The following is an 11,359-nucleotide window of genomic DNA, read 5'->3' as shown; positions in this document are numbered from 1 at the left end:
CGTCATACTTCTCCATAAGGGAGGCAAGCTTAGTCTGCATGTCCTGCAGGACAACCCATTTAGGATCAACGGGAGTCGGAACGGGCCGACGACTGCAAAGGGTCAGAGCTGTCCCCATGGCTACAGCCAGGACGCTGGACCTGTCCTGAAGGGACTGACTTCCGCTTTAAGGGTCAAGAAACTTTGCTCCAAGGTTTCTTTTGCGAGAAGCCTTCGGATGACGAGGAGAAAACAGCCTCGCTCGTCTTATGGTAGGGGCGATCTTGACGCGACACGCCCGATACCACAGAGGGAACGTCTGTTCGTTGGTTAAAGCCTCTCGTCCCCATAAGTCCTACGACATTACTTCTCCCTGGTGCAGGGGAGCCTGAAAGAGGTCTCGGACTAGGTGAACGACAAGCACGAACAGACGAACCCTCGGTCGCAACACTAAAAACACTTTGCGCACTTATCACTTTATCACTACGATTTTCTGTTTTTTGCACTTACTTCACTGATATCGTATTTTTCAATAATTTCACATTAGGCATGAATAAAACTGATTTCTACCTGAAGCACGCAATTCTCCCTTACATCAAAAGGTGATAATTGCGAAATGAGTCGTATAATGTAAGCACATTAGTACATGCAAAAATCAGTAAACATATATATCGAATAAAACGGAAAAATATAAAGTTAAAAAGGATCAGTGACTGGGGAGGAGACTAAACACTAGTTCATTAAAGACTACGTTTTCAATCTCTCACCGTACAGTGCCTTGGGACGAGAATAAAAACTAAAAACGTTTTATCCTTTCTCCCCGTACAGAGACTTGGGACGAGAGTAAACTGAATCGAGAACAACGTTACTCGCTCCTAAACTCCCTTGGGACGAGAATAAAGATCGGATCGTTCTCTCTTCCTCTCTCTCTCTCCGTCTCTCTCTCTCTCTCTCTCTCTCTCTCTCTCTCTCTCTCTCTCTCTCTCTCTCTCTCTCTCTCTTGTCACATACAAGAGAAAAGCCCACTCACCCTTCGTCAATAAACAGGTTATTTGACCAAAGGAAAAAACTGAAAGGACTAAGAAAATGAAAATTAACAAGTTCCTTTAAATTAGTATTTAAAACACTTGTTTGAAAGAAGAATGAACAAAACGTCAAAATCGATTTACTCTTTCTGCAAAGTGAAACCGTGATTCTCTCTTTCTCTATCGTAACGATAGAGCGCAAACTGCATAGCATAAATAAACCAAACATTAGTTCATCTTTGAAAAAAACAGCACGAAGACTATTCAAAGAATATCTTTCTTAAAATATTTTCTAAAAAATATTCATTTCATAACTCTTACAGAGCAAATGATTTAAACTTAACGAAAATAAAAGTCGAATGGGCTCAACGTTGTTTAACTTCGGTTTCCAAGTTAGGACCGCCTACATCTCGGAGGTAAAGGCCGCATATAAACAAAAACATAAAATTTATCTTGATGTTTAGTATAAATGGAAAGCTAATCGAAGAGGCCTAATAAAGGCGGGTGAGATATAAAATATATAGAGGAAAATCTATAATTATCAACAATAATTTTTAACGTGATAAAATAATTACTAAAAGCCTAAAACACACTTCCGTACACTGAGGGAAGGGTCGGCCATCTTTACTCTATGGAAAAAAAAAAACCAGAGATAAAAAAGCAAGGGCAAAACACTTTTACTCTCCTTTCAAAAGCATTTCTTTTGAGGATAGTATTGAATAATCCAACACGGCGAAAGCAATAAAACCAAAACCAAGTACTTCACCAATTCGGTAGAAAACTCGAGGTCAAAAAGCGAGTGGAATCGACTTGTCGATGAAACCGACAGAGAAGAACTGGAGCTGTTTACATGTATATGCGGTATCTGGCCGATAGTCGGCGCTGGTGGGCACACCCGCTACCTTCATGGCGATCGCTCGCGAGTTTTTGGGAATCTGTCGAGCCGTCGGAGATGTCAGCTATTATATATTCACCGGCTAAGTTTAATATTTAAAAAGGAAAAGTAATAAAGTCAAGGCAGTTTGTTTAACGGGAGAGAGAGACACTCTACCGAGCCAAAAGCAAAAGTGGTTACTCAACCAACAGGTGTGAGTGAGTGGAGTAGCTAGTCTACCCCAACCCCCTCCCGCTAACTAGCTGATGGGGTAATTATCCCTCACTAAAATTGTCTTGGCCGATTTTCAGCATTGCCGAAAGTAATACCCTATAAATAACGAAGGTTTGTATCTGTGTCGGAACAAATGTGTTTAGTGTTGTCAATAGTACCAATAGATTGGGTTTGTGCGTGTATTGTACCACTATATAAGAGTAAGGGAGATGTGCATGAGTGTTGTAATTCAAGGGGTATTAGTTTGTTGAGTGTACATAGTTGGAAAAGTGTATGGTAGAGTACTGATTAATTGGATTAAGGATAAAACAGAGAATGCAATTTTAGAAGTACAGGGTGGTTTTAGAAGAGGTAGGGGTTGTATGAATCAGATTTTTACAGTTAGGCAGATATGCAAGAAATATTTAGCAAAAGGTAAGGAGGTGTATGCTGCGTTTATGGACCTGGAGAAAGCGTATGATAGAGTTGATAGGGAAGCAATGTGGAATGTCATGAGGTTACATGGAGTTGGTGGAAGGTTGTTGCAAGCAGTGAAAAGTTTCTACAAAGGTAGTAAAGCATGTGTTAGGATAGAAAATCAAGTGAGCAATTGGTTTCCGGTGAGAGTGGGGCTGAGACAGGGATGTGTGATGTTGCCGTGGTTGTTTAACTTGTATGTTGATGGAGTGGTGAGAGGTGTGAATGCTCGAGTGCTGGGGCGAGGATTGAAACTGGTAGACGAGAATGACCATGAATGGGAGGTAAATCAGTTGTTGTTTGCGGATGATACTGTACTGGTTGCGGACGCAGAAGAGAAGCTTGGCCGATTAGTGACAATTTGGAAGGGTGTGTGAAAGAAGGAAGTTGAGAGTTAATGTGGGTAAGAGTAAGGTTATGAGATGTATGAGAAGGGAAGGCGGTGCAAGGTTGAATGTCATGTTGAATGGAGTTACTTGAGGAGGTGGATCAGTTTAAGTACTTGGGGTCTGTTGTTGCAGCAAATGGTGGAGTGGAAGCAGATGTACGTCAGAGAGTGAATGAAGGATGCAAAGTGTTGGGGGCAGTTAAGGGAGTAGTAAACAATAGAGAGTTGGGCATGAATGTAAAGAGAGTTCTGTATGAAAAAGTGATTGTACCAACTGTGATGAATGGATCGGAGTTGTGGGGAATGAGAGTGACGGAGAGACAGAAATTGAATGTGTTTGAGATGAAGTGTCTAAGGAGTATGGCTGGTGTATCTCAACTAGATAGGGTTAGGAACGTAGTAGTGAGGGTGAGAACGGGTGTAAGAAATGAGTTAGCAGCTAGAGTGGATATGAATGTATTGAGGTGGTTTGGCCATGTTGAGAGAATGAAAATGGCAGTCTGCTAAAGAAGGTGATGAATGCAAGAGTTGATGGGAGAAGTACAAGAGGAAGGCCAAGGTTTGGGCGCATGGATGGTGTGAAGGAAGCTCTGGGTGATAGGAGGATAGATGTGAGAGAGGCAAGAGAGCGTGCTAGAAATAGGAATGAATGGCGAGCGGTTGTGACGCAGTTCCGGTAGGCCCTGCTGCTTCCTCCGGTGCCTTGGTTGACCGCGGAGGTAGCAGCAGTAGAGGATTCAGCGTTATGAAGCTTCATCTGTGATGGATATAAGGGGAGGGTGGGCTCTGGCACCCTAGCAGTACCAGCCGAACTCGGTCGAGTCCCTTGTCAGGCTGGGAAGAATGTAGAGAGGAGAGGTCCCCCTTTTTTTTCCATTTGTTTGATGTCGGCTCACCCCCAAAAATTGGGGGAAATGCCTTGGTGTATGTGTGTGTATATATAAGGGATTTTGACGAAGGAAAAATCTATTTCTGGGAAGAGGCCTGTGACGCCCGGTGAGAAAGGTCCTTCCTTATACCTTTCCTAATATAAATCTTCCAAATATACTAGAGAAAGATAAAAGCATGGAATGCAGAGGTTACAACCCTCGCGCGAACACCTTGTAGGTGTCGTGTATTAAACAAAGGCGTGTGTAAACCACTATTCACAGGTTGTCTTCCATTTAGATAATCCCTTCATCAATGGGGAGGGCCGTGACAGGCCCTAGATAACATGGTTGAACTCCCCAACGACACCTACCACGAGCGCCCTCTAGGACATCCTTCTACAAGAACATATGGCTTGGCAAGGAAAAAAGAGGGGTGGGGTCCGTATCAAATAACCGGGAAGGGTTTCACCGGGCGTCACAGGCCTCTTCCCAGAAATAGATTTTTCCTTCGTCAAAATCCCTTTTCTGGGGCGGCCTGTGACGGCCGGTGAGAATGTACCAGAGAATGCCTTTCAAGCCCAATAAATTAATAACATAATAAGGAGAAAACAAACACCATGTAAGGCAATAATATAATACTGTAAGTAAACATAAATCATAAACTAGCCATAGGCATAGGGGATGTAATGCTAAAATAATATGAGGACCAGGGATCACCTGAGTGTCCCGTCGTGAAAGGTATCAACCTTACATGTCTAAGCATATCTAAACTTTACAGGAATGGTAATTACAATAACAGTTAAATCATAACAATTAAACATGGCAAAATAACTTAGGGCTAACGAACCACCCAGGAGAGTGGCGACGTGGTGTGAGAGGTGGTCAGGAGGGAGGAGAGAAGAGATGGAATAAAGAAATAATCAGAGATTAATGGGGGGAGATAAGACTCCCCGCTGCAACCGTAGGGTATTTAAGGGTCTGTAAGTTCTTTAGATAGTGGCGTTTGAAAACCATAGGAGATTTCCAACCCGTGTATTTTTTAAGGTCATCAAAGTCCATGTTCTGGAAGTAATTGATAGAGGTAGCTATTGACCGTATATCATGAGCATGGGGAAATGATTCCGGGTTAGCATGTTTAATGAAGTAGAGGATTTGTTGTCTGATACCTTGAATGGTCAAAGTACCACCTTGTTCCCTGATAAATAAGGGGCCAGACGAGCGGGTGGCAGATCTAGCTAAAAAGGTCCTGAGAGTAGTGACTGGACACAGCGAAGGATCCTGGGGAAGAGAGATGATCTTCCAAGGGGACCACCTTTTTGCGGGTCCTCATTTTTAGCTAGGAAAGCTCTGTCTGGGGTAAGCAGTACTTCGCCTGTAGGGAGGAAATCTATGTTTTCCGGGTTACGTGAGAGCGCTGCTAGTTCTGAGATTCTAGCACCTGAGGCCATAGCTGATAGAAATAACGTCTTCCTAAGCAGAGTGATATAAGAGCAGGACTCGTTGTCAGTGTCCGACGCGAGTTTGAGGACATTGTTCAGAGACCAAGAGACTTTTTGCGGCCGATCCAACGGCCGAAGCCTAGCACATGCTTTTGGAATAGATGAGAAATAGGAATCAGCTAGGTTAATGTTAAACCCAACCAGGAATATCTTCTTCAAAGCTGACTTGATGGTAGTTATAGTGCTAGCTGCCAAGCCCTTGTCAAATAAGAACCTAAAGAACGAGATGGCTAAATTCGGAGTCATACGAGTGTGGTCTGAATTCTTTAGGAAACCTGCTAATTTCTTAACAGCCGAATCATATTGACGAATTGTCGAGTCCCTTTTGTCCGCTTCGATGAAGAGAACGTTTTCCGGGTCAATGTTTGCGTCTTTAGGAGCTGCAAACTTCATGAAGTCCACAAAGTTAGGGTTTTGGCTATCCTTGAGGAATCTGACACAGTCTGTGTTTGAATTACTTGGGTTAGTTTGGGGAATGGAATCCGGAAGGGTCGGAGTTTCAGCTCGAGGAGGAGAGGAAACCAACTGCTCTTTGGCCAGTGAGGTGCTACTAAGGCCACTGTCCCCCGGAAGGAGCGTAGTTTGTGCAATACTTTCATTAGAAGATTCACTGGTGGAAATAGGTAAATCTTCCTCCAATGGTTCCAATCCAGGGTTAATGCGTCTATGGCATAAGCCTGAGGGTCCATGTTTGGTGTCACATAACAAGGAAGTTTGTGATTCATCTGAGTTGCGAATAGATCTACCTGAAGGCCCGGAACCAGCCTGAGTATCCACCGGAATGAAATTATGTCCAGAGACCATTCTGATTCCAGTGGTTTCGTCCTGGATAGTGAGTCCGCTATCACATTCTGGACTCCCGCTAGGTGGGTTGCTGACAGGAACCAGTTCTTTTCTGCTGCCAAGGTGAAGATAGCGACCAGGATCTGATTCAGGTTGGGCGACTTGGATCCTCCTCTGTTGATGCAGTGTACTACGGCTGTGCTGTCTGACACTACTCTGATGTGGGTCGACCTCGGAGGAGAGAGCCTCTTCAGGGTCAAGAACACTGCCATGGCTTCGAGAACATTGATGTGGAAGTGTTTCATGGCGGGTGACCAAGAACCCTGAAACATCTGACGTTCGTAGTAACCCCCCCATCCACTCAGAGACGCGTCTGTATGAATTGTCACTTGTGGGGGTGGGAATTGAAGAGGAACCGATTTGGAAAGGTTCTTCGGTTCGGACCATGGCTGTAATCTCATTTTCAAGACAGAGGGGATTTTCGAGACCTTGTCTCTTAAAGGTACTGTGGCTCTCTTTCTCCAAACTCGATTGATGTCTTTGAGTTTGGCTTTCAATAGGCGATCTGTTACTGAAGCGAATTGAAGAAGGCCGAGGATTCTTTCTAAGGCTCTTCTGGACACCTGCCTGTGTTTTAGAAAATTCTTGACCTTGGAAGCTATTTCTCTTACCTTTTTGGGAGGTAGAACCAGCTTGTGCCGTGCAAGGTCCCACTGTATGCCTAACCATTCGAAGCGGTCTGATGGAAGTAGGCGGGATTTTTGGAGATTGACCCGAAATCCCAGGTTGGCGAGAAAACGAAGTACTTTCTTCGTAGCTCTGTTGCACTCCAGGGCTGACCGAGCCCAAATAAGCCAATCGTCCAGATAAGCAACGATCTGAATCCCTTGGTTCCTGAGTTGTTCTAGCACTGTCTCTCCCAGTTTCGTGAATATCCTGGGTGCAATGTTGAGGCCGAAGGGCATGACTTTGAATGCAAAGGCTTTCCTGCCTAGACGGAAACCTAGGTAAGGAGAGAAGTTTCGAGCTATTGGTACGTGATAATAGGCGTCGGTAAGATCGATAGAGGTGGTGACGGCCCCACGGGGAAGCAGGGTACGTACCTGAGAGATGGTCAACATCCGGAACTTGTCGCAGAGGATGTAAGAATTTAGCTTTGACAAGTCCAGGACCACTCTCAATGCCGACGAGCCTTTCTTCGGAACTGTGAACAGGCGGCCTTGGAACTTCAGCGATCGAACCCGTTTGATTGCTTTTTTCTGTAGTAACTCGGTGGTGTACTCTCTCAGAATGGTTGTGGGTCTCTGGAAGAAGGACACTGGTGGAGGAGGAGAACCTTGTGACCATTTCCACCCCAAGCCTTTGGAGACTATGCTGTGAGCCCACGGACTGAAGGTCCAACGGTCTCGAAAGTGGTAAAGTCTCCCCCCTACCGGAACTATATCATTGCGAGGGAGTGAATCTAGGTTCTTTCCCTCCTCGAGAACCCCTTGTCCTAGGTCCGCCTCGTTGACGGAACTGTCCTCTAGCCCTGTAGCTACCTCTCTGGTGTCCACGAAAGGGACCTGAGGGTCCGTAGCTAGGGTTGTATGCGGGTGAGGGCATCCAAACGGGGTTGGGTTGGGTACCTGGGGGAGCAGTGAGGTAGACCACCTGTTGAGGGTGTTTCGGCTGTAGAGGAGACGAAGCAGTGGGAGACTGTGAAGACGAGTGGGCAATCGGCGATTGTTGGTAGTGACCTCGGCTCGTCTTGTAAGGGGCAAACCTCTGTTTCTTCCTGAAGAAGGTTTGTTTTTTACCTTCAACCCTCTTTTTGGCAGTGAGGCCCCACCTCACTTGCAAGTTTTGATTTGCTCTCGCAGCGTCTTGTAGTACCTTGTTCACCTCCTCCTGAGGAAAAAGGTTCTTACCCCAGCAGGGGGAAGCTATCAGCCTATTCGGTTCATGCCTGATCGTGGCCTCAGAAAGAACGTGCTTCCTGCAACTAACCCGAGCCGAACAAAACTCGTGTAAGTCGATTTGGAAGGACAGAGACAGGTTCTTTGTGAATACCCGGAACATGGTCTCGGTCGGATAAAGTGAGGTTAGGGACTCCACGGAGGTAATGGAGTGGAGAGACCTAGCCAACCTGTTCCGTGCCTCAAACTCAGTCTTGAGAAGAATATCTGGTAATTTAGGAAGCTTCTCGGAGAACAGATTAGAGGCACAGTCTGGGTCTAACTTCCCTACTGTGAAAGTAGCGGGGGCATCATCCCAGATAGTAACGGTACTCGGAATGAGCATGGAGGTGGGATCGGTCTCTTTAAGAGCCGGCATGGCAGAACCTTCTTTGATAGCCTGAAAAGTAAGAGCTGCCACTTTATCTGTAATAGGCAAGGTAATACCTGGAGAAGCTGTAAATATGGTGTAGGCTCCTTTGTGTGGGGTGAGCTTGGAATTAGTGCAACCCCAGTCTGACAACGTCCTGGCCCAGAAAGCTTGGGCCTGCTCTTTAGGGAATATTACCGTTTCCTTCGGTACCTTGTCTAACCTAACCAAGGCATGTTCTTTCAATCGGACGAAGCCGTTGAATGGGAATTCTAGTCCCGGAGGGTAAAATTCTAAGTCCTCTAGAGGACGGGTGCCTATGCCCTCTAGAGTTATGGCACCATCAATATATGGAGCATGTAAGGCAAACCTCCAAGGGTTGTTTTTCTCGAAGGGAGGTAACTTCGATGCGTCCGGGGCTGAAGGAGGGGGCATCTGAGTTCCGGAACGGATGAGACTTGCCACCATATCTTTGAGCTCCGTCATAGCTCCTCGGTCTGCCCTAGACTGTTGAAGGTATTGTTGTATCTGTTCTTTCACAATATCCCTGACCATGGCGGCGGATAAAGGGGGCTCCCGAGCCTAATCCTCTAACGAAGCCCTGGACTTAGTAGACTTTGACTTCTTAGGAGTCACGGTTTTAGGTATAGCAATATGAACATCAGGATCCTTTGAGGGTCCCGGAACCGGTGACACTGATAATGGCAAAGCTGAAGGCTTAAAGGTACGTAGTGGCTTCACCTTGGGTCGTACAGGAACGGAGGGACCTCGAGGAGAAGCCGTAGGTTTATCAAAGCCGTGAAAGGAAGTAGTAGAGGAAGGAGTGTGGGGTGAAAGGGGGTCCACCAACTCAACACCACCTACCTGCTCATCCATGGGTTCCTCGTCCAGACCTAGGTAGGGCTCGGCCTCCGTCACTAAAACCTCTTCCTCAGTTAGAATGGTTGCTCTAACCACTTCAATTAACGGGGCCGCTGTCTCCGGTGGAACTGCTGCAGTAGTAGAGCCTGGGAATAGGCGAGAAGCTATGTCTCCATCAAGGAGATAGGGTGCGCCAGCAGGCGCATTCCTCCCAAACCCTGACACCCAAGGCCGGAGAGTAGCTCTCGCCTCCCTGAGAGATTCATCATCAGCCTGAAAGAGGAGAGAGGGAATTAATGATGAAGCCAAAACTGAAGTCAATATATAAAGAGCAATTAATTCTTCGCAAAGGATATTAACAGGGACACTAGAACCAACTTACCTCCTCGCTCAGGAGTAGGGCTGACAGCTCATAGCAGAGCATGCATGCCTCCGGAAACCATATCGTATAGGGGGCTTGTCCCGGTTCCCGAGAGAAGGATATGGCGCAATGGGCATGGGCCCGGCATAGATCATGGCCCATGGGATCAGTAAAGGCAGCGGAGCAGCCCCTGGCAGTGCAGCGGACTTTCTGTAAAAAGAAAGAAGACATAAGTCTGGATGTTCCTTGAGATTCTTGTCATTGACTTATGAATCAGAAACACTTAAATCTTAATTAATGTGTGAGTATGGTAGTAGCTAACACCTTAATAAAATAAGAAATTATAATAGAAACCAGTAACCACGTAGCATGAATCTCTAAACTTCATCGGTATCACACTGTTAACTCCGGTTCTGGACTCCTGCTTGATCTCTGTTTTTACCGGAGGTCCGGTAGCAAAGGCCCGTCATCGTGATATCGTGACCGTCTCCGGTACAATAACATTATCCTCAATGAATGAGTTATCTCCAGTGAAGCCGGAGATACGATGAAAACGGGAGCCTTAACGGTGTAATTGTGATCAAACATGACAAAGGTTCGTGTGTAAAAGGCTTCAGCCGGAGTCCGAGTGCCGGATTTCACCGTTGCACTCCAAAAATCTGCTCCGGAACGATAACTAGTTCTCACCCAATGAGTATCCATTATAGCGGAGCATAACTCAAGGCGGAGCTAAGCATAACTCAAGGCGGAGCTAAGGGTGTCGGTATAAAACGACCCCAATTAATGACTCATACACTAACGTACCTAATAATAGTGTTAGCTATATTAACAGTAACCACAACAATAAATCGTTTATAATATTAAACGTACTATCATCAATTCTGATACTGAGAGGAGGCCTGAATAACCCGTGATCGTATAAAAACAGAGAACGGGAAATTCACCTCTCTTACTCAAAGAAAACGAGAGAAAGGATAACTCATACCTGTAGAACAGGAAACGAGCACTCTATGCTTTCGCTCTCAAGGTTACATATTAAAAATTAACATCACACAATAAATAAGAAAATTAATAAAATTGATTGCTTTTCTTAGTAATAGTAATAACGAAGAATAACGACAACGTAACAAATAAACAAGGATATAGTCTAAAACGAACCCTCCAGGAGGGTACAAATTAACAGACTAAATCGCTAAGCTTTAAATCGTTACTATGCTTTAAAACGCTATCTTAAATCGCTATTCTTCGTAGGTCCAAATTGGACTTGCAAGCAAATAAGTACCATAGTAAAAATTAATAATAATTAATGATAACATAAAAGGCCATAAAACGTAAGTGATATAACCTAGCTGACAGAGTACCAGATGGGCAAAAATAACTAGAAAATTTACCGAAGCGAACATACCCAAAATGGCTGCCGATACCTCGGCAGGACAATCGCTTCCAAAACTAAAAACCACCATAATGGAAATAGAACAAATGCCCGGTACTGCCAAAAGCTGCCAAAACAAACTATGGTACTTAACATTGGTAAGGGTGAAGTAACAACGTCAGTCATGTTGAAATAACGAGAAACTCTTCGAAAAAACACTGTGCCCAAAAAAAACTATGCTTGCTGCAAGTCCAATTACAGAAGGATGTCCTAGAGGGCGCGCGTGGTAGGTGTCGTTGGGGAGTTCAACCATGTTATCTAGGGCCTGTCACGGCCCTCCCCATTGATGAA

At 45.2% G+C, this 11,359-nt stretch overlaps 1 protein-coding gene across 1 annotated transcript; it reads right to left on the bottom strand.

The window, feature by feature from the left end:
* Nucleotides 1–4,235: 4,235 nt before the first annotated feature.
* On the bottom strand, nucleotides 4,236–10,186 carry LOC137629459 (uncharacterized). The gene is made up of 2 exons (XM_068360767.1): nucleotides 9,658–10,186; nucleotides 4,236–9,548 (listed from the first exon to the last, which is right to left on the bottom strand). The coding sequence occupies exon 2, from the start codon at nucleotides 7,452–7,454 to the stop codon at nucleotides 5,061–5,063; it is 2,394 nt and encodes a 797-aa protein (XP_068216868.1). The 5' UTR covers nucleotides 7,455–9,548; nucleotides 9,658–10,186; the 3' UTR covers nucleotides 4,236–5,060.
* Between the last annotated feature and the right edge of the window lie 1,173 nt (nucleotides 10,187–11,359).

The sequence above is a fragment of the Palaemon carinicauda genome, chromosome 37, assembly GCF_036898095.1.
Source record: "Palaemon carinicauda isolate YSFRI2023 chromosome 37, ASM3689809v2, whole genome shotgun sequence".
Taxonomy (NCBI): Eukaryota; Metazoa; Arthropoda; class Malacostraca; order Decapoda; family Palaemonidae; genus Palaemon; species Palaemon carinicauda.
Note: the sequence above shows the minus strand (reverse complement) of the source record. Positions and strands in the feature narration are given on the sequence as shown.